The 22,467-nt window shown below is 41.5% G+C and overlaps 4 protein-coding genes across 4 annotated transcripts; 1 reads left to right on the top strand and 3 right to left on the bottom strand.

Moving 5' to 3' along the window:
- The first annotated feature begins 257 nt into the window (after positions 1 to 257).
- Positions 258 to 13,585, top strand: LOC140360264 (solute carrier family 22 member 4-like). Its single transcript, XM_072445473.1, has 11 exons — positions 258 to 537; positions 1,988 to 2,167; positions 2,492 to 2,595; positions 2,659 to 2,813; positions 3,300 to 3,471; positions 4,102 to 4,228; positions 5,367 to 5,470; positions 5,685 to 5,899; positions 7,420 to 7,602; positions 11,425 to 11,560; positions 13,516 to 13,585. Exons 1-11 carry the CDS (start codon positions 304 to 306, stop codon positions 13,583 to 13,585), a joined length of 1,680 nt encoding a protein of 559 aa, XP_072301574.1. The 5' UTR covers positions 258 to 303.
- Positions 13,586 to 16,227: 2,642 nt separating this feature from the next.
- On the bottom strand, positions 16,228 to 16,840 carry LOC140360263 (histone H2B 1/2). Its single transcript, XM_072445472.1, has one exon. It carries the CDS (start codon positions 16,821 to 16,823, stop codon positions 16,449 to 16,451), a length of 375 nt encoding a protein of 124 aa, XP_072301573.1. The 5' UTR covers positions 16,824 to 16,840; the 3' UTR covers positions 16,228 to 16,448.
- A 1,556-nt stretch (positions 16,841 to 18,396) lies between these two features.
- Positions 18,397 to 18,864, bottom strand: LOC140360262 (histone H2A-like). The gene has a single exon (XM_072445471.1). The coding sequence runs from the start codon at positions 18,831 to 18,833 to the stop codon at positions 18,456 to 18,458; it is 378 nt and encodes a 125-aa protein (XP_072301572.1). The 5' UTR covers positions 18,834 to 18,864; the 3' UTR covers positions 18,397 to 18,455.
- A 714-nt stretch (positions 18,865 to 19,578) lies between these two features.
- Positions 19,579 to 20,290, bottom strand: LOC140360261 (histone H1-like). The gene has a single exon (XM_072445470.1). It carries the CDS (start codon positions 20,206 to 20,208, stop codon positions 19,594 to 19,596), a length of 615 nt encoding a protein of 204 aa, XP_072301571.1. The 5' UTR covers positions 20,209 to 20,290; the 3' UTR covers positions 19,579 to 19,593.
- Positions 20,291 to 22,467: the final 2,177 nt, after the last annotated feature.

Here is a 22,467-nt window from a genome sequence, read left to right as displayed (position 1 = left end):
GCCTTTTGTACAAATTGTGCTGTACAAATAAACTTGAGTTGCATTACATTTCACACAAAATTGCTACACTTATCCCAAGCCATTTATATAAATTCATAATTTCTCTCCTCCTTCATAGCAATGGACTGCAAATCTCCTCCACCCTGCACTAATGGCAACAAAACGTTACTTTTTATGGCAGTTGACCGTGATACTGTACATACTGACCTGGGTCAATTACCAAATTATCGTTAAAAATGAATAATTGACTAGTGTGTCATAAAGCGAAGCAGAGAGCGTTTAACCAGGATTTTCAGAGAGAAAATGAGCAGTGATCTGAAACAGGACACTATGAACGATTATGATAAAAGCACTGCATTTTTAGGAAACTGGGGACGATATCAGAAGATTTTGTTTTTTATACTTTTTGCAAGTGTTATTCCAAATGGACTTAATCTTTTATCTGTTGTGTTTGTTGTGGACAATCCAAAACATCACTGCTCTATTCCTGATGTAAATCTGACTGAAGATTGGCTCCAAGCTATCATTCCGAAAAATGTGAGTTTTTTGTTTACATTTTTTGATGTTGGAGTAAAGATTTATAGGGCATTTCTCAGCTTGTTAGTTCACATTAAGGTTTGTGGCAAGTACAGAGGGAGAAGATATGATCATGGGCACCTTGACCGTTGTGGTGTTTAAAAGTAAATGTAGATTGTATTATGTAGTAATACACTAAAAAAACATTAATAATAAATGTACTGTAGTGCCACCACGATTCCTAGAGGGGCGCTATATGCTATAAGCGTTTGTTGAATGAAAATGCTTGTTTAAAGGAATAATAGAGGATTTTTGGCGACGAATCTTAGTCTCATTTCCTTGTGGAGTGGACAGCCGAGTAGTTCTCCCACATGTCAATCATTCCCTGCGTGCTACTGCACACCTGCAGCCTCGTTCCCAGGAGAGCAGCATGTTTCCCTGGCTGCGCATGCGTGATTGATATGCCGGTGTGTGTTTAGCGAGTTCCTTCAGTTACAGTACAAAAATGGCTGAGGGACGACAGAGGAAGACTGTGTTCGAGCTCAGAAGAGACTGAAATCTGCGAAGACGAGAGATGCAATCTGACGTGCTTATAAACAAACGCACGAGGAGCTGTAGCGTGCTCATGCAAGGTTTGATGGTAGGCGGCCTCTTGGAAAGAACAGGAGGGTTTGGGGTGAGTGTGCGCATGCACATTTAAAAAAAAAAAAAACGCTTAAGTTCTCAAATCAGCAAAAAATCCTCTATTATTCCTTTAACCTGTAGTTAGCAGCTACGCTAAAGTTAAGCTGTTCAAGCGGCACATGAAGACATTTCCCTTTTATTTTAATCTGGACACAACCCTGAATGCCTTTATTTATTTACAATAACTGCCTCATCTGTGCACATCTGTGAACTTGTTGAGTGTTATAAAAGTCTATCAAATTTGTTAGTTCTTCACACACCTCTGCTCCTTACCTGCCCCTTTTAAAGATTTGAGCCCCAGATTGTCTTTGCACAGCCCTAACTGGAGAGTATTGTATTTGCGATATGCATTTGTTTTTCAGACTTCCTATAAGTGATCTGTTCTTCTGTATCTGCCTCTGTATCTTCCTGCGTTGCATCAATGAAATTTCCCCATGTGGGACAATAAAGGAATATCTTATCTTATATTTACCCACAAACCTAAAGGTTGGAGGTTAGATTCTATCTCCAAAGTCATCCTTGTTCAAGACTTCAATCAAGCAAATTATTTTATTTGTCCCTGCGGGGCCCATTTAAAGGGAAGAAGTAGCTTTAAAGACATCTCAACATGTATTGGTATAACCACATACAATACTGTATAAAATCAACAACAATAATAAATAGCAGAGTTTACGGTGCTTAGACATGTGCTCTGTTGTATGTAGAGTACATATTGGCCACCGTTCTTCTATCCTTATGCACCAGGGAAGCAGTGGCAAAAGTTCTAATTGTATAAAAATGTGCTGAGGTGGTGAATGGAGTGGAGGAGCGGAGCCGCTGCAGCAGGTACATGCTGGATGTGGTCATGGATCTGTGGGCTCAGGGCTCTGCTCCTGGAGACGTGAACCTCACCCAGCTGCAGCAGGAGCCCTGTGTGGACGGCTGGAGCTACAGCAAAGACATCTACCAGTCCACGTTAGTCTCTCAGGTACCACAAAACAAACTCACTATTTTACTTTATTTTCTTTGTGCTTTCGTCAATGAATTCATGTTTTAATTATGTTTTTTTTAAGTTTCATTGAGTGTCTAAAAGCACATAAAAACAGTTTATCTTCAATAATGTTTTCATTGCAGTGGTGGAAAGTAGCAATGTACAAAAATAAAAGTACTACACTTAAATACATTTATTTTTAGGTATCATTTACTTCACATTTTGAGAGCAGTATTTGTACTACTTTTTACTCCACCACATTTTAAAAAATGACTGAAAAGTAGAAAGTATTTGCTTATGTACTTGTCAACTTCATTCTAGTTTGACCTGGTGTGCAGTGACCAGTGGAAGCAGCCGTTTACTTCGACTATTAATTTCATTGGAGTTTTGATTGGGTCCAACTTTTGTGGGCATCTCTCCGACAGGTAAAGCATGCATAATAGAACATTTCATTTCATATCTAACTTTGTTTTATTGCATTTCTATAGATATGGGAGGAAGCCTATATTTTTTATTACTTTGGGAATTCAGACGTTTTTCTCCGTTCTTCAAGTGTTTGCCAACTCATGGGAGATGTTCGCAGTCCTGATGTTTTTTGTTGGAGTGGGTCAGAGCGCCAACTATTTGTCTGCTTTTGTTCTGGGTAAGTATGATAATAAGTTGCATAAGTTCCTACTCGAGTCGCCTTTGAGCTCGTGGACCCGCTCAGCCCTGATTAAATGGTTGTGATAAAAGCACATGACAACTGCTACACTATGAGTAGCAAAGGTTGGATTTTGTGGAGATTTCTGCCTGTTTTCGTATCATAAACTTTTTTCCAGTTCAAAATCCTTGATCCCTTTCTTAAAAACAGCTTTTTCATCTGGAGGGTCAGGGATGGACTGCTATTGCCTCCATATACAGTGCACATAACACACCTACTAATTCTCAAAACTGTTAATGCTGTAAGGCTTTCTTGAGTGATGAGGTGAGCCACAGCTCCAACTTCGGTGATGGGTCCCCTCCGGTGATGGGTCCCCTCCGGTGATGGGTCCCCTCCGGTGATGGGTCCCCTCCGGTGATGGTTCCCCTCCGGTGATTGTTCCCCTCAGGTAAAATTGGTAAATTGTTGCTGTTGAATTGTTTCCAGGGATGGAGGTGTTTTCCGGGGACGTGCAGACCGTGTTTTCCTCTGTGGGCGTGTGTCTGGGCTTCTCCACAGGATACATGCTGCTCCCGCTCTTTGCATATTTCATCAGACAGTGGAGGTTTCTGGTCCTGGCTACCGCTCTGCCTGGAGCAATCTTCATCCCCCTCTGGTGGTATGTTGAAATGTTGCAGCAGTTACTTCAATGTCGTAACAGTAATATGTCTTACTTACTTACGACACACACACAGTCATTTTTTAATGACGGTTTATGAAGTCCATACTCACTATACACTTTATACCTTGAGACTCATCATCAGGAAAGGGCGAACATAAGTTGTAAAGTGCTACGGTCACTGTGCGTCAGAGCTGCAAACTTTGCCCAAAATATTGAACATTGAGTCCACAATAATGTCCCTATTTGTAAAGCAAAGAGAAGGCGCAAAAGCACCACAGACTCGTAAGTTGGTGTAATAAAAAAACTAGGGGGTAAGTTTTAGTTCATGTTGTCCAGTTCATTCCATAATTTCACGCCTCTTACTGTGATACATTTACATTACATCTTCTTTAGGGTGGCACGAACACACTGTATTTCCAGATTTGACTCTCCCCGTAGGTTACATTGTCCTTCTCTAGTAGCAAACATTTTTGGATGTTACTTTCTGAGGGTATTGTCAAAAAGTAATGTAACTTTTGTTTATTTATTCATGTGAACGCAACCTATTGTTTATAGAACAAATATCACTGTATGCAAGCAAATGTATTGTTATTTGTCCTGAATATAATGTGTAGTTTTGTGTAACAGGTTGGTCCCAGAGTCCCCTCGATGGCTGCTCTCTCAGGGCAGAGTGAAAGAGGCAGAGGCCATTGTGAGGAAAGCTGCTGACATGAACAAAGTCGAAGCTCCTTCTGTCATATTTAAAAACACTGCGGTGAGAGAAAAGACACAGTAACAATTTGAGCCACTCCCCTCAAGCTATATCCAAATAGACAACTGTTTTTTCGTGCAACAAATCACCCACTCTCTTCAAATGAGAACCTGAACCTTTAACGTTACTGTTTATTGGACATTCAAGTACCCACACAGTGCTCCTTATTTATATTTATTCTTTATAATTTAATTGCTCAAGCTATAAGCGTCTAACATTAGCGATTGACTTTCGTTTATTCACAATCACAACAGTATGTTTTAGCTGCAGTCCTTCACTTTATGTCTAGTTTACGGACTGTTCAAAATACGGAATTCCCAGATTAGGACTGATTCGGAAGAATCTGGATTGACTATTAAAATAATCAGAACTATTCCAATAACCGTTGACAATTATTATTGTCACAACCCCAGGAGATGCTGTGGTTATTTGTTTGGTGTCGGGTGAAACGCTCGTGCCCATGGCGCCAGCCACCTGTGTGCACCGTCTTTTCATTTACCTTTCTTTTGTTGTCTAATACACATCACCTTATAATACTCCCACATACCCTGACCTTCGCCTGACGTTCTGGTACATCCTGACGTCCACGTAACTTTTTAGTTAGTGTTTTATGTTTTCTTGATCATTCGGGTATTATCCAGGAGCGCCGGGCACAAAACTCCACCAGCACCACGGCACCTTCTGGGGTCAGAGCCATGGTTGTGATATTATTGACAATTTGACTTATCCCAGATGCTAATTAACCAAAACTAGTTGCACAACAATATACTTATTTGATCAGCTTTCAAAATTGTCAATATTTTCAAATATATGTCAAACATGACATAAATTGGACAAAGTTGGATCTATAGCAGAACAAGGATCAGGTTCAAGAAACAAATATTATTTGGAAGTAACATTACATTGTTAAAATAAGAGCGTTTGTCAATATAGTTGTGGTTTTGAAATGGGTATCAAGTCTTTTCCTTAGTATGAAAACACAGTACTGCTGGCTTTGTTCCCTTCCAACTCTTGCAAGGCATGATGGTCTATGCTCACCTGTCTAGTGACCATCGCTGTCCTCTTCGTTTCATTTAGCATTGTGGGTAAAATATATTGGCCATGCATGGAAAGTAAATTTTAACTTTTGTTTTTTTTTCAGGCTGAAATAAATACAACCAAGAAGAATCACAAACAGTTCACAGCAATTGACCTTTTCATGAACAGGGAGATCGGAGTTATTTCATTTGTCCTGGCGCCGATCTGGTGAGTATGTCTGTAATTCTTCTATATGCCATTGGGCGGTGCTGGAGACCTTATGTTACCATGTTTTGAGCCACATATCAGAAAAGAAAGGGAAGGAAAGAGATGCAGGTTGTTTCTGTTCCTCTTTCATCTTCATAGGATTTGCAGCTGAAGAACTTCTAGGTTTGTAAATGAACTACTAAAGTGAGTTAAAACCCAATGTTCTTTTGTCCAGGTTTAGTTTGGCCCTATGTTATTATGGTCTGTCTTTGAACACATCCAAACTCAGTGGGGACCCGTTTATCACATGTTTCATCTCGGCTGCGGTGGAAGTCCCGGCCTACATCTTTTCGTGGGTCGCACTAAAGTTCTTGCACCGGAGACCTGCCATTATCTCTTTCTTGTTATTAGGAGGAGTGGCTCTTTTCATTATTCAGGCAATCCCTCAGTGTAAGTACTGACTATACTCTGTATAATAAATATCTCTTGATAGTTGGTTTCAGATATCTACTTGAGCTTAGGCAGAGAAAAATACCTTTGGCAGGAAAGATTATGCACAAATGTGGGTTTTCTTTCATTTGCCATTAGGCCACGGTTATTTTATTACTTGGTTTACCGATCCGCCGCACTTATTTTATTGATTCCTAATTTATAAATAAAATACATTATTATTAATGTTTTAAAATAAAGTACCGTCGACAACGCAAAATAGCATTACATGAAATATAAAAAGCGGTATTAAGTCAAAAGATAAGAGCGCGTGAAGCAATTTTTCGCCAAAATCCTGTCATTTATTTTGATATATTTTTTTGGCCGTGGCTGCAGAGCCGCCGCGCGGTCAAATGGCCCAGCAGTTTCAAGAACCGCGGCACTGCCATATAGCCTCATGGCTAACTCTAACCCTAACCTTAACCTTAACTCTAACCTTAACGGTGCGGTCAAATAGTGCAGCAGTTTCAGGAGCCGCGGCACAAAATAACATGGCAGTTTCGGCCGCGCGCCGCGGCTCTGTAGACACGCCCTATTTTTTATAATCAGACACCTGCCCGACAAAACATGTGACCCCAATGTCATGGAAATCACCTGCAGCAGCAGCAGCGATGAAGCCTCTTCGCTGTTCTTGCTCGGGAGACTTTGGTGCCAAATTGTGTTCTTTGACATTCATATTTTTCCTGCCTGTTGCCATATTTCCTTGAATTATTATATTAATGTTTTATGAAGAAAAAATCTTGTGAAATTTAAATTAAATTTATATTTCGTCCGCCTGTAATCTGTAAACCAAGTAATACAATAACTGCGGCCTCACCGCTGTTAAAACATGTACTAAAATAAATGTTAAAATATGTACTAACAGTATTATATTATTTAAAAGAGGGGTGTCAAAACTGTGGCCAGGGGGCCAAATTTTGCCCTCAGAAAGTTTTTTGTTGGTCGAGCTTTCTTATAAGCCGGCCCAAACAACAGAAAGTATTACTTTTTACTGTAAAATTGGAAAAATTCAAACATACTTATGTTATACCAACCTATTATTAATGTTTCAAGTCTTATTAAAGGTGTGGAGGTGCATTGAAACTATGTCAAATGCAACATTTTGAATGGCTTGCTTGGGTTGTCTGTGGCCCTCTGCTCAAGTTTCAAAATGCAGAAAAAAGTTTGGACACCCCTGATTTAAAACAAGGTTAACAATGTGTTTCCACAAAGTTATATTACGTAAATATTCACTGCCCGTTGCTGGACATATTGTGCCAATTAGAGCTGTGATGTATTTCAAAGACCCCTACAATAGCACCCCTCAATACAATTGAGGGGTGCTACAGGAAATGCTAGTGTCGAAAGGCCCTAATAAGATATTTTTCTTTAATTTCTTCTTTTCAGTGAATATTACTCTGTTTCTATGTGGATTGTGGCTGCAAAATAAGCCCCACGTGTGGCATAATAAAGACTCTTTGACTTATGTTTGTTTTTTCCAGCTTTGCCATCGCTTTCTCTTGCTCTGGAAATATTTGGCAAATTTTGTTGTGCAGCAAATCTTGCTCTGGCTTTTCCATTCACCGCAGAAATGTACCCAACGTTCATCAGAAACATGGCGACAGGAACCTTTTTCACCATCTCCAAAATCGGGAGCACCTTTGCACCTTTTATCTTCCAACTGAGTGAGTCAAAAATAACAGTCGTTTGATCAAATGCCAGAGGTTGTGCCAAGTCCTTGTTTAACAAGTCAAAAGTAAGTCTCAAGTCTTTGGCCCAGGGACGGACTAGGAGAAAAACATGTCCCAGGAGTTGAAGGCAGAGTGGCTCACTTTGTGTGACACCATAACATTTACATTTAATAGTCAAGTGTTGGGGGCATGAGGGTCCTCCCCCCCAAAAATATGAATAATCAAACTTTGATGGGTTTTATAGGAAATGTATTTAATAGATTAAAAACACAGGTTTTTAATATTTAACATTTATACACACACACACACACACACACACACAATACACACATATTTTTATTAGTGTACAGTTAGCATGTAACGTAAAAGGGCACTATGTAGCTGTTGGAGGTATGAACAAATCTCCATAGATAAATAAATGAAAGATAGATGAGTTTATATCATAATGTGAAACACTAGAGGCGAATAAAAAAGCATTTTATAGAAAATCGGGTGGTACATCTTCAACTAGAAAACTTACATTATATTGCACCATTAAACATCAAACTTCCTCATTTAATGTAATGTTCTTTAATCCTATAGCCTAATCTATGACCCGTTTGTGGACCCTCACTCTGAGAACCTTTGCTTTAAACCAACTGCAGAGCATAACTTCAACTAGGCCTAGTATTTTAGGGCTATGACCCTGTCCGGACCCTTACAGACCATATTACTGCAAAGAGGCAGCCCAAGAATGGCTCAAGTTGAGACAGCTCTGAGCGAAGACTAGAGACCTTCTTTAAATTAATAAACTAAACTCAACTAATCCAGACTTCGCAATTTATCTATTATCCCAGGAGGGAGACAACACATTTAAAAGAGGGAGATTGCCCCCCCTAATTCTGATCATTCTCATCAGAATTACATGATAAAAACAAATACAAACAAACCAAGACACACATTTTACTTTATTTGATAAATGTGTACATCAGCAGGGTTGACAAAATTCAGTCATGGGCTCCATAATCCATGTTGAAATTACATGTACATGTGTAGCTTACTTAAGACTAGCATTGTAATGTCATTTAATGATTAGTTGGCTTAGCCTAAAAAGCTACTTACTACATGTACTGACAAATTTAGACAAATGCATTGAATTTATTCAGCAGAGGCTGTAGTGGAGTGAACGTCTTCCCAGTGATGACAGAGGCGATCGTCTTTGTCGTACCCTTTTTTTTATTAGTCAAGATGGCGGACGACCCACATTTCACATCCGGGTTTTTACTCTTCAAAATAAGATGTAGCGGTATTTCAAAATAAATGTAACATAAATAATAAATTGCACTATGCCATTTTCGGAACTCACAAATTAATGCATAGACACATAAATAGTTACAACAGAGGCAGAACATCTAATTTGAAATCAAATCAATCTGATATAGGTGTAACTATAACTGTATGTCAGTCATTATTATTTTTAGTGTTTCCAATATTGCAGCCTGACATTGACAGAAAACCGATTTGGATTCTGGGACGCCGGAAACACACCCAGCATTTATAGTGCAATCACAACATTGCGGTGCCCATGTCAGCTGTTCCCCACGCTCGCCTTTGCTATCAAAATTAAGGATAACGGCGTGGAAAAGGTCAATTTTTTTATTGGAATATCTTCAAATCAGGAGATCAAGTCATCCGATCCATTTGATCGGGAGACAGGACCCAAATCGGGAGACTCCCGACTCAATCGGGAGAGTTGGGAAGTCTGCTAATCCCACTGAAACTGGTCAGAGAGCAATTAGCATTGCTTTGTTCTATTCATGTAGTCAAAGCATCCTGTGATAATAGGCCTCATCCACCTGACGCACAGCTCTCCTCTCCACTTGCTCTGTCCTCTGTTTCAATGAGTGGTCACAGGCTTGCACACTGTATGTACTGCTCTGTATCACCACTCGGAAGCGCACAGCTCTGCATGGGACGTGGCTCTCCCGCTTGAGGCCAAACCAGTCCAGCCATTTAATCAGGGGGAAATCTCGTCCGCCACAGGTCTCTAGTCACTAAGGAAGGGGCCGGCGCTTGTCTCTACAGTGGAACAACAGCTCGGCCCACTTACCTAAAGGCCAACAGGGGGAATCCCCCGGTATCTGAGTCAAGTCCAAGTCATGGTCTATGCTTTGAGTTTCAAGTCCTTTCAAGTCTCTTGTGTTCCTGTAAAATTAAACACTGAAAGTAAGACTTTTTTTTATACACATTCATTTTTGAGGAGATAAAGTTGTCTCAAGTCACAAGGCTTTTTTAAGAGGGTAGAAATAGATATAAATAAAAATACAAGCTGTATTTGATCATTTTCTATAAAGATTTGAAAGGTCACCGTTCTGTTCATAGTTTTTATGGACATAATTTCTAGGCGCAGTCAGGGGTCGGAGGGTGTGGTCAGGGGTCTGAGGGTGTGGTCAGGGGTCTGAGGGTGTGGTCAGGGGTCTGAGGGTGTCCGGTTTGGGGACCACAGGATCTCATCTCTGCTGTTTACAGACGATGTTGTCCTGATGGCTCCATCAAACCCGGACCTGCAACATGCACTGGGACGGTTTGCAGCCGAGTGTGAAGCGTCTGGGATGAGAATCAGCTCCAAATCCGAGGCCATGGTTCTCGACTGTGAAAAAGGTGGCTTGCCCTCTCCAGGTGGGTGGGGAGTCCTTGTCCCAAGTGGAGGAGTTCAAGTATCTCGGGGTCTTGTTCACGAGTGAGGGAAGGATGGAGCGTGAGATTGACAGGCGGATTGGTGCAGCGGCTGCAGTGATTGTTGTGGTAAAGAAGGAGCAAAGGAGTTGAAAGGCAAAGTTCTCGATTTACCGGTCGGCCTACGTTCTACCCTCACCTATGGTCATGAGCTTTGGGTAATGACCGAAAGGACAAGATCGCGGATACAAGCGGTTGAAATGAGTTTCCTCCGCTGGGTGGCTGGGCGCTCCCTTAGAGATAGGGTGAGGAGCTTGGCCACGCGAGGGAGCTCGGAGTAGAGCCAGTGCCCTGGATGCCTCCTGGGCGCCTCCCTGGGAGGTTTCGGGCATGAAGCACCGGGAAGAGGCCCCGGGGAAGACCCAGGGCAGCCGAGAGACGTAGGGAAGGCCTCGGGATCCCCCCGGAGGAGTTGGGTGAAGTGTCTGGGGAGAAGGACGTCTTCGGGTCCCTGCTTAGACTGCTACCCCCGCGACCCAGCCCCGGATAAGCGAAAGAAAATGGACGGATGGATTTGAAAGGACTTAAAACTCAATGACTCAATGTCATAGGACTTGGAATTGTGGCCAGACTTGGGACGTACAGACTTGCGAACTTTGTTCCACCTCTAGGGACTGTTGCTGTGGTGGCAGATACTGTTGTATTCTTGGACTTCACCCCGTTCTTGTGATGTTGCATGAAGATGCTGGTAGAAGTCTGAGCAACTGTTTATTGATTAACCTTTATTTACTCGACTGGTGACCTCTTTTTCAAGGTTGACCTGGATTGGGTTGGGCTGGCTGGGAACTGTTACCAGCAGAGGGAGCTGATGCACTAATCCAAACATCCAAAGTGCTTACAATGGGCTTCTTCAATACAAAAACAAATAATGTGCTTATTTGGATATTGCATAGAATTGAACATGCATAATACACATACTGTAAACATGTTCAGCATAGTCATGGATAATTTTCCATTTGTTGTGTATTACAACACTGGAGGCAAGGAATGAAGAGCCAAACAGATCAGAACAGAACACAACAATGGTATTCTCAAGTCCAAGCAGGGTTTGAACTGCTAACCTTTTGTTTTTTATTCAAAAGTATAATCCCCCTCTTTCAGGTGATTATTTTATATTCTTGCCGTATATATTGCTGGGGTCAGCGTCAATAGTGTCTGCAATCGGTGCATTGTTCCTTCCAGAGACGTTTGGGCACCCGCTCCCAGAAACACTTGAGGATATGAAAAAGTTTAAAAGGTGAGCTATAGATTCTTCTCCTAGTCTGTTTTAGTAGTCTAAATATAACACCAGTGCTTAACATTTAAACATGACCTGTGTCCCCAGATACCAGCTAAATTATTATCATTCAAAAAATAAATACAAAGCTTAACACAAACACATGAAACAGAACAAGACCAGAGAGAACTTAGCAAATAAAAGAAAAAAGACACACCAAGTCTGCAGCGACTAGTCGCAGAGGGGCAAAGCTGGCCGAGGTCTTTTAACGTTGCACGACGGGCTTAAAGGCGTAATGGACGATTTTTCTGCGATTTGAGAACTCAGGCGGAAGTGCGCTTGTGCACTCCCCCGCGCACATGCCACTCCCCCGCGCACATGCCACTCCCCCGTGTGGACTGATACAACACACACGTGCGTTTGTTTATCAGGGCGACGGAGCGCATCGCATCTCTCGTCTCCCTCAGATTTCCGTCTTCTTCTGAGTCAGCTCGAACAGTCTTTCTCCGTCTTCATTTCGTCCTGTACACTGAGGGAACTATATTATGATAGATCAATGCGCTTAGACACGCGGAAAGTGCTACTCTCATGGGGACGAGCCGCACGAGGCTGCAGTTGAGCAGTAGGTGCGTTTTATGATTGATACGTGGCAGGACTAATCGGCCGTCCACACCACGAGGAGATGAGACTCGGATTTGACAAAAAAATCGTCCATTCCACCTTTAACTAACAAAAAAGACGCTGAATCCAAAATGCATTTAGTTGGACTTTATTGAAAGTGCAGTGGTCACAGCGGGAACATAAACTGATGTGGACACCAGACAGAATATTGCATTGATGAATAGTGAATTGATAAAAAGAAACCAAAGACAAATACAGTGAGGAAAGTAAGTAAGTTTTTTTCAGTTAGAAATTACAATTTATTAGTATATTGCTGCAAACAAGTATTTTAACACTCGCCAATCAGCAAGAATTCTGGCTCTCAAAGACCTGTTCATCTGCCTTTAAAAAGTCCACCTCTACTCCACTTACCGGGCTGAATAAAAGCCGCTCCAACGAAATTTATAAAGAAAAAATAAGCTGCAGGTGCCCACATTGTAAAATTAGATATTTACACACATAGTACACGGTTGTCTTTTGAACCGAGGGTCTCGCGGCACAGCTGACCTAATTAGACTAATTTCTCAGTAAATATTAATTGGATTACAATAAAACACACAGCATTTTGAAGTTTAACATACAAAGAACACGTCTGAGCTCCTACTGTCCCCTCTGTTCTTGGTCACTCTGTGTGAGCTGATTTACATGTGTCTGTGTCTTCACATCTGGTTCATCTGCACCTGAGCTCATACTTATCGAGTGAGTGTGACGTTGTAACATGAGATATTTACTCTGAAATATGGTCCATGGTCGTGATGCAGGGGTCAGGACTGGCCAAGAACGTCTTATTTCAATGCAGCAGGTTCTAAACTGCAGACCGCCATACATCACATGTGTCTTTGCGTTTCGCCGCGTCTAGATTCACTTCATCATTAAACAAATTTCTCTGTGAATATGAGTCTGATTGTAATACAACACACAGCGTTTTGAAGCTTCAAATACAGAGAACAGGACGTGTCCCCTGGACAGTGACCACTGTCCACTGACGTCTTCTTCTACAGTGTGTCAAACGCTTGTGCTTCCTGCTAGAGTGCCCCCCAGTGGCCATTAGCCAGTAAAATATATAAATTAGGCGCACCTTTGTAATGACCGCAGGGTTCAAATCGTGGGGAAAAAGTCATGGCTTAAAGTCCGAAAAGTATTGTATTAATCTAAATTAGTAGCACCTGTTTGATCTCATATATGTTCACTGGTTTTAGTTACATCTTTGTTTCTAACCACACGTGTGCCTTTGGACAATACACTCCACTCACAATGCACTCACTGTGGCCATATCTGACAATTTGCATTGAATATCTTCTCTGATTTCATAACAGGTTGAGAAGTACCTGTGCCAGTCAAAAGAACACATCAAATCCTGTGGATGTTATTGAAACTAATCTGTGATAGTTATCAGCTAAATCAACATTTACAAGATCAAGATTTATTTACAAACACAATGACATTTTGAAGATCTAGTTACTTTAGTGGCAATTGTGGACCTGTACAATAAAAGAGCATGTTCAATATTACATTTGTTTCATTCATACTTAGACCACTGAAAAACAGAATAAACTAGAAGAAAGTCAGACTGAGCAGAAGATGAAGATAAGAGGGTCAGAGGATGAAGACGAGAGGGTCAGAGGAGCAGAAGATGAAGATAAGAGGGTCAGAGGATGAAGACGAGAGGGTCAGAGGAGCAGAAGATGAAGATAAGAGGGTCAGAGGATGAAGACGAGAGGGTCAGAGGAGCAGAAGATGAAGATAAGAGGGTCAGAGGATGAAGACGAGAGGGTCAGAGGAGCAGAGATGTGTGATAAATGGTAAATTCATTTTTTCCTGATACAATATATAAGCTTGAAAGATGTTGATACTTCAGTCATAATTTGACAGAGTGATCTGTCTGAGTCTTGTTTTTCACAACTAGACAAACCCTGTGTGATATGTTGTTGTTGTTATTGTTGTTGTTGTTGTTGTTGTCCTCACCAACGTCCTCAGGAGTTTCCCACCTGAAAAATGAAACTTTCAATATCAAATGGCGTTATCCATATGCACTTACCAACATAAAAAAATGAAACATGTCATGCCATCTGTTCTCGGGCCTTGTCGTTGGAGTAACTAGTAACGTGTAGAGCAGTGACAGTCCAGTTGTCGTGGAAGCACAGATGGAGCAGAGCAGATGTTACACTGTGGACTAAAACATTTCAAAAAGTAAACTTAATGAATATACAGCAGTCCTTTTTCCAGGACTGTACAAGGCAGTCGGACTGTAGTCGAGACCTGGAAGTTGCAGTCATACCTCGGGAATACACGATTCACGAGTACATCCAGGCATAAATATGAATACATTACAGATATTTTATAAATGGTGGTAAATGCTATTCATTTGTTTCTTATTAAATACCTAAACTTCAAGATGTTGGTACATCCTAAGTAAGTAAGTAAGTAAGTAAGTAAGTAAGTAAGTAAGTAAGTAAGTAAGTAAGTAAGTAAGTAAGTAAGTAAGTAAGTAAGTAAGTAGTAAGTAGTAAGTAAGTCCATTTTATTTGTACAGCACCTTTCACAGACAGAAGTCACAAAGTGCTTCACAAAACACAGAATAAAACAATAAAAACACAAACAACTTACAGTGAGCAGTACATATACAACAATGTACAGTCAAATCAGTCCCTAAAGCAAATGTAATTAAAAGGCTTGACTAAATAAAAAGGTTTTGTGCTGACCCTTAAAAGCAAGAACAGAGTCCAGTGACCGCAGGGTAAGATCATTCCAGAGTCTGGAATCCATCCATTTTCTACCGCTTGTTCCCTTTCGGGGTCGCAGGTGACTGGAGCGTATCCCAGTGACTTTGGGCCTTAGGCGGGGCACACCCTGGACAGTGGCCAACTTGTCGCAGGGTTAACACAGAGGCATAGACATTACAAACAGTTCACTCTCACATTCATTCACTAGGGCCAATTTAGAGTCACCAATTTTGCCCAACACATGCATGTGTTTGGACGGTTGGAGGAGCCAGAGAACCCGGAGAAAACCCACGGTAACACGGGGAGAACATGCAGACTCCACCCAGAGAGATCATGTGATGTTGGTCCAGTCCGGGAATCGAACCCATGAGCCCTTGGTCACTCCACGTCTTATACAACTCTATCGGGACGTTTGTCCTTTCAGTTTGGACCGTTTATGTTGTTTTATCAAACAACAACATCAAATCATTTCGCTCCATGACTTCAACTCAAAATGAAAAGTATAAGATAAAATTCCTGCAACGTTAAGATTTACATCATTGCATGGTTTTATTTTTTGAAACAAAACATTCAACATTTCAATAGGTTATGCAGTGTAATTCATACATTATCAACTCACTCAACTGCTTTTGTGATCTGACTTTGGGATATTGTAGTGACGATGTGAAACATCCTGGTGGTGATTAGGCATTCCAATGCAAATGCATATCTACACTTACTGTATGTTCAGGTCATTTAAGGTTTGAATTATTGCCTCTCTGATAGGTCTGTGTGAATGTTGAACGGCCAGATGACCCGAAAACATACAAACATGCAGAAGATGTTGGAATCAAAACATTACGTTCTAATCTCATTGATTCAAGAGTGTAAATCACACGTTCACTGGTATTTTCATCACATTTCACAGCTGTACTTGAACTACCCAAACACTACACACTACATAATGTTATTCTACTCTTTTATGTTGGAAGTTGTTGAATCTTAGCAATGAAGACTATTAGCGGAGAATGCCTTTCAGTAAGTTTATTACACACATATAATGAATACAGGTGCTACACACTGGGTCCATCATTCAAAGATGATGCTCCCCTGTCCAAGTGTCCAACAGTTTTTTGTTTTTTTTTAAAAGCTCTTGCACCCTGAGCCATGATTGTGTTACTAAAGTGTACAAACAGAGACCTGGCTGATTTCTTAGTTTTATGGTGCGCCGCTCACTTTCAAAAGCGCATTACCACCACCTGCTGTAGCGAAAATGCTAGTTCATGGTGCTGATAAAACAAACTAAAACATATGTGGTCAATTATGAACTGGGCAGTTCGTCACAAAAGCTTAACTTAAGCGTGTTGTCTAGATCTTCTGCCGGTCAGATTCTAACAGGTGACAGCAGCTATTGAAGCAGTAAGTGTGAAACTTAAAGTGTGTGAGCGCGAACAACGAAGCTTTTAATCAAGATGGTCAGAAACTGCTCGATTACTTAATTGCGTGGCCCTAAAAAGGGCCTTTGTTTAAACCGGGGTGGAAGCGGTTTACTTGGAGCTGGTGTACTTGGTCACGGCCTTGGTGCCCTCGGACACGGCGTGCTTGGCCAGCTCTCCGGGCAGCAGGAGGCGCACGGCGGTCTGGATCTCTCTGGAGGTGATGGTGGAGCGCTTGTTGTAGTGCGCCAGGCGGGAGGCCTCTCCGCCGATCCTCTCGAAGATGTCGTTGACGAAAGAGTTCATGATGCCCATGGCCTTGGAGGAGATGCCGGTGTCGGGGTGGACCTGCTTCAGCACCTTGTACACGTAGATGGCGTAGCTCTCCTTCCTGGACTTTCTCCTCTTCTTGCCGCCTTTCCCAGCGGTCTTGGTCACGGCTTTCTTGGAGCCCTTCTTGGGCGCGGCCTTGGCGGGTTCAGGCATCGTGAGCTGTTCTGAGGACAGACGGACGAATGACTTGAGAGCGCGCCGCCCCGCGGTTTAAAGCAAGCCTCATGCAGATGAGCTGTGCTGTTCCTCGAAGCTGATTGGTGGATTACAAGAAGTGGTGTTTTCTCTTTTACAATTCCTCTGGGAAATATTGAAATAAAGAACTAAAGGATTTCTAAAATATCTAAATAAAAAAAAAGAAAAGAAAATCTCAGACGAAACTACTAAATTCAGAACTATCATTTAATAAAACCAAAAGTACACATATTGATAATAATGCTCAATTCTTACTAAATCACAAGAAAGAATTACAAGATAAATTCATAGCTTCAATCCAGTTGTTTGTAAATACAAAATATTATGCATTCCCTTTTTCATATATTTTACATTGTATGTTGCACCTTTGATGCCAAAGCATTTCCCAGTCTGTGAATTCTGTAATTGACCCTAACCCTTTCTTAGTTAGAACACGTGTTTATTTTGTTTTCTGATACAGTAAATGTATTTTCAAAGCAGTTGATCTCATCACTGATGGTACTTTACTGTGTATTAAACAACTCAACAAAAATAACTGCAAACCACACAATTAACAAACACAGTTCTTTCACAGAAGTGCTTGTGGGATCTACAAACTTTAACTAATATTATAGTTGTTTTTACTATTGAATAAACACTAAAATCTAAAGTTTAGCCCAATTATCAAAACCTTACAGTCAAGGAGCAAAACTGGGCCTCAGATCTGCACCACTGTAACACAATAAGTCAGTTCACACTTTGTGCAAAACAACACACACAGTGATTTACAACACTGAACACACTTGTATGTATTTAAGACACAGAAGTTTATCAAAATGTCACTTCTTTGCAATGCTAAAGCACTGACTGTCAAATGACCACACCCATGTGCCAAATGACCACACCCATGAGCCAAATGACCACACCCATCTGGTGTGTAACTGGAGTGTATCTGGTGTGTAACTTGTGTGTATCTGGTGTGTAACTGGTGTGTAACTGGTTCAAACATAGATAAGTCATATGCAACATAACTGTTTTGCTAATTGGGTTTGTGGTTGTGCTAATTGTGTGTAGGGTTTTGCTAAATAAAACAAAACAATCAAAATTGTGTTTATTCAATCGTAAAAAAACTAATATATATATATATATATATATATATATAATAAATGGGAGCTTTGTCTGTGACTTGAATTCACAGTTAAATGACCGTCAGTGATCAAATCCACCACTAGAGAGCGAAGATAATATGGCATTTAACTGGATTTAGACAAGTTTTAACTTTTGGATAGACAAAGCAAAAGACTCAAGAGTACCTGAAATCACAGCACTTTATAATTTATATGGTTTAATTCAATTCGGTTGTTGGAATATTTAACAAGCTTTTAGTTTTGGGATTTGACCAATTCATCACTGTTAGTTTTGACCAGTGAGACGTTTGACAATTATTTTCTTTGCCATGTTTGACATATTATCACCCATTTGTAAGTCACTAAAATGTGGACAAGTTGACCTGCAAACAAGTTACAGTTAGAAATCAGGCAACAGTTTTGTTTCCTTCTCTGGAGTGGGTGGCTCTTAAAAGAGCCGTTGTGTTGTTATCCGGGTCTGGCTTTACTTGGCCTTCTCGGTCTTCTTGGGCAGGAGCACGGCCTGGATGTTGGGCAGCACGCCTCCCTGGGCGATGGTCACTCCTCCCAGCAGCTTGTTCAGCTCCTCGTCGTTGCGGACGGCCAGCTGCAGGTGGCGGGGGATGATCCTGGTCTTCTTGTTGTCTCTGGCGGCGTTACCGGCCAACTCCAGGATCTCAGCGGTCAGGTACTCGAGCACCGCGGCCAGGTAGACGGGAGCTCCGGCTCCGACGCGCTGGGCGTAGTTACCCTTCCTCAGCAGCCTGTGCACACGGCCCACGGGGAACTGCAGCCCGGCTCTGGAGGAGCGGCTCTTTGCCTTTGCTCTGGCTTTACCGGCGCCCTTTCCTCTTCCAGACATGTTTGTAGTATCAGATGATTTCACACGAGGGAGAAACTGTTCTCTGTGGCCGCTCACAGGCGGTATATATAGCAGCAGTGCTGACTTCTGATTGGTCGGCTGAGCGTTAGTTTGATTCTCCAATCAGAGCACGGACATCCTCTCCGCTTTACCAAAGTAACAATACATGAAACAATACATTCAAGTTCACGACTGTACATTTAGGACAAGAGAACTTACAATGGGGAACAACACTGTGGCTATAACACTACTACTAAATTGTAATGTTGATAATTGTATCCTGTAGCAGATTAGAATTGTTTTTCGTTTTGAGTTTATAAAAGTTGTTTTATCATTGTACATTTTTTTTGTATTTTTTTTTTACTGTTTTTGGTGATGTTTTTGAGTGACAATCCAATGAGTCCCAAAGTTTTACCCGAGCCACAGATATTGTCATTGTGGCGCCCCCTGCAATCCCTGTAATTGTCTTCAATGAATATGGTCTATGGTTTGGAAGTTCTTTTTGAGGTCGATATAAAGTGCTAGAGCGCTGTTTATTTTCAATTGCTGTGGTGATATGTTCTGTTTTCTGTGGAAGTGCTAAAGATGTAGGTCGTTCTTTCCTGAAACCAAACTGACTCTCCCAGTAATAAACATAATGTGTTTCATGATTACTGTGATTGTGATTCTGCAACATTGATATTCAAGGGAAGAGCTGCTCTTTAGAGAGAGTGGTGGCTCTTAAAAGAGCCTTTTGAGGGTCGTGGTGGTCGCTGTGACTTTACTTCTTGGCCTTCCTTGCCGGGGCCTTCTTTGCGGGGGCCTTCTTCGCGGGGCTCTTCTTCACTGCCTTGGCGGCCTTCTTGGGCGCAGCTTTCTTGGGGCTCTTGGCGGGCTTCTTGGCTGCCACTTTCTTGGGGCTCTTGGCGGGCTTCTTCGCCGCTTTCTTGGCCGGGGACTTGGCTTTCTTGGCGGGCGCCTTCTTCACCACCTTCTTCTTGGGGGAAGCTGCCTTCTTCGCCGCCGCCGCGGGCTTCTTGGCTTTAACGGGGCTCTTCTTCTTCGCTGCGGTCTTGGGCTTGGCCTCCTTCGTGGCCAGTTTGAAGGAGCCGGAGGCCCCCGTGCCCTTGGTCTGGCTCACGGTGCCTGAGGCCACCATCTTCTTCAGAGTGGTGTTGATGCGCTTGTTGGCTTTCGCCACATCGACGCCCTTTGCCGCCAGCGCCTTCTTCACCGCGGCCACGGAAGTGCCCTTGCGCTCCTTGGACTCGGCGATGGCGTCGGTGATCAGCTTCGTGAGGCTGGGGCCCGCGTCCTTCTTCTTGGCCGCGGCCTTCTTCTTGGGGGCCTTGGCTTTGGCCGGAGCCGGGGCTGCTGCGGGAGCGGTCTCTGCCATGATTCGTGTCGGTTAGATCTGTGTCTGGAGCCGGGGCGCGCGCGGAGGATCCTTATAACGGACATGAGAACCGTAGAGACTCAACCCTCTCTGCTGAGCGGCGCCGGCTCCGCTTTGTGTTTTCTCTTCGCAGTTTAGAGTTAAAAATACAGTAACGTGACTAATTTTTTGCAAACTATTTGACACGAATCTTTAGAACAAAGTCACATCTAGTTGTCTAATGCAGTCATAGACTGACAGAGTCTTGTGTTTTTAAGAACGAGCCATCAAACCCTGGCCATGTCCACACCAGCGAGACACTCGGCATCGACTTTTTCCTACATTTAGCTTTAAAGTGGACTAAACTTTGATACATAAGAAACTATTTGTATTTAGACAAACAAAAGAGATGTCAAGGAGTAAACACACAAACTAAACTTGTAGTGTGGCTTCAGTGTTTAGTTGTAATTAACCGAGTTTGTGGCGGTAGTAAACACAAAGCTGAGGAGCCTTTCTGTGTCAGTCTGCGCTGGGGCAATGGTATAATTCTGTTCATGTACATAACTATATGTGTTTACACGAGTGTGATGTGTGGAAACTGTGTGGAGAAAGGTTTTGGAACAAATTAAGGAATATCAGAAATCAACATGTACATTTCAAACCATGGCGACTTGGTTAATTGCTGAATTTGTGTTAGAAGGATATAATGTATTTGATGTACACAGGCATTGTAAGTACAAGCACAATATTGTAGGTAAATCACTGATGGCTCAGTTATACATTAAGTAATGGAACGTTTGCCTTAAAAACAGATGACAGTCAAAGTATTCGTCCATGCCCGGGCACATTTTATACATGAGTTTCCAACGGTGCATGACAAATTAAGTATTAAGATGTAAAGTGAGATGTTCAGTTTTGGATTAAAACCCAAACCAACACAAATAAGTGGAGATTGTGCTATAATATAATAGGATCATATATTTTACAAACAGTTATGATACGACCATAAGTGATCATATGTTAATGATCATTTCCTGGTGTCAAATTGTCAAAATAAAAAAAAAACAAAAAGTGTTAAAAATATATACCGCTCCATTGTCTAAGGACAGCTGTAACAATCGAGGCCTTTTAAACAGAAGTATTAAATATTGATTGAAGGTGTTTTTGATGATGATCCAAATGAAGCCAACGTGGCTTTTATAATTGTCCAATTCTGGTTTATCATCAAAAAGACAAAGGCATAAGAAAAACTTAGATGACGCTTGAAAGTGAATATAAACTTTAAAAAACTAAGTTCCTCAATATTAAAAAAAGCAGCAACAACTTTATGTGTTCACTGCCATCAGCCTAAGGTCAGGAAACGTATTTAGACGCTTGATTACGTTTGTAGCTCCTCAGAAACAACGCTGCACATGGATCTCGAGATATTTATTAGCCTTTTTGATAGTAAAACGCCGTGAAAATTACAGACAGAACAAAAACAGTACATTTAGACACTCCCCATAATCATTGTTAAACACAGTATAATACAAACAGCTCAGGTCTTTTACGTGCTGGTACCATATAAGTGCATTTCATGCTGTTTATGACTTGATATAGTTAACATGACACAAATTCGCAATCACATCATTTTTTCATACAAAAGGTTCCTTGATCATTGGGCTGGGCTATTGCTTGTGCTGCCTTCAGCGTGGCACTGGTTCTGCCTTTCCTGCATGTGCGTGATAATCAATCCCATCTATGAAACAAAAATGCATTAACTATTTACTGACAGTTACAACGTTTATAGATGAATTTTTCAGCACCATAAATTGCCTCTATTATTAGTTTGTATAGCATTTCAGAAGTTAAGCCTCTGTAAATCCAGTTTATGTTAATGAGTAAAATCACCATATATAAGTTTGTCCCTGCCCACCATCTTTTTCCAGAGTTTGAGGTTCCCCACCCAAGGAGTTCTTAAAGTTTCATGTCTAAATTAATTAATGTAGAAAAATATTCAGTTGTAGTCATCTAGACTCGGATGAGTCGAAACGTATCAGAGTCAGAACTACAATGGAACACTCCTGGACGAATGAGGGACACACCCACATGTTTCTGATTTTGATGAAATGTACAGCCACATTTTGCTTGTTTTGGCAGAGGACGGATTGAACATAACAAATTAGTTTTGAAAACAAAAATAAAATATAAGTATTCTTAATTGCAAAGTTACTTGTCCGTTTTCCCATTTATTAAATAATGTTGTATTGTGTCATTTACAGTTCCTGAGGTCTTTGTTTT

The sequence above is a fragment of the Eucyclogobius newberryi genome, unplaced genomic scaffold (genome assembly GCF_026437365.1).
Source record: "Eucyclogobius newberryi isolate DKJ021-1_F unplaced genomic scaffold, fEucNew1.0.hap1 SCAF_15, whole genome shotgun sequence".
In the NCBI taxonomy this organism is placed as follows: domain Eukaryota; kingdom Metazoa; phylum Chordata; class Actinopteri; order Gobiiformes; family Gobiidae; genus Eucyclogobius; species Eucyclogobius newberryi.
Note: the sequence above shows the minus strand (reverse complement) of the source record. Positions and strands in the feature narration are given on the sequence as shown.

Bases quoted from the DNA above. Each gene is read 5' to 3' on its own strand.
- LOC140360261 (XM_072445470.1), bottom strand. From the start codon at position 20,208: ATGGCAGAGACCGCTCCCGCAGCAGCCCCGGCTCCGGCCAAAGCCAAG.
- LOC140360264 (XM_072445473.1), top strand. From the start codon at position 304: ATGAGCAGTGATCTGAAACAGGACACTATGAACGATTATGATAAAAGC. The intron at 2,814-3,299 runs GTAAGTATGATA...AATTGTTTCCAG, and splicing joins TTTGTCTGCTTTTGTTCTGG to GGATGGAGGTGTTTTCCGGG. The intron at 11,561-13,515 runs GTGAGCTATAGA...ATTTCATAACAG, and splicing joins GATATGAAAAAGTTTAAAAG to GTTGAGAAGTACCTGTGCCA.
- LOC140360262 (XM_072445471.1), bottom strand. From the start codon at position 18,833: ATGTCTGGAAGAGGAAAGGGCGCCGGTAAAGCCAGAGCAAAGGCAAAG.
- LOC140360263 (XM_072445472.1), bottom strand. From the start codon at position 16,823: ATGCCTGAACCCGCCAAGGCCGCGCCCAAGAAGGGCTCCAAGAAAGCC.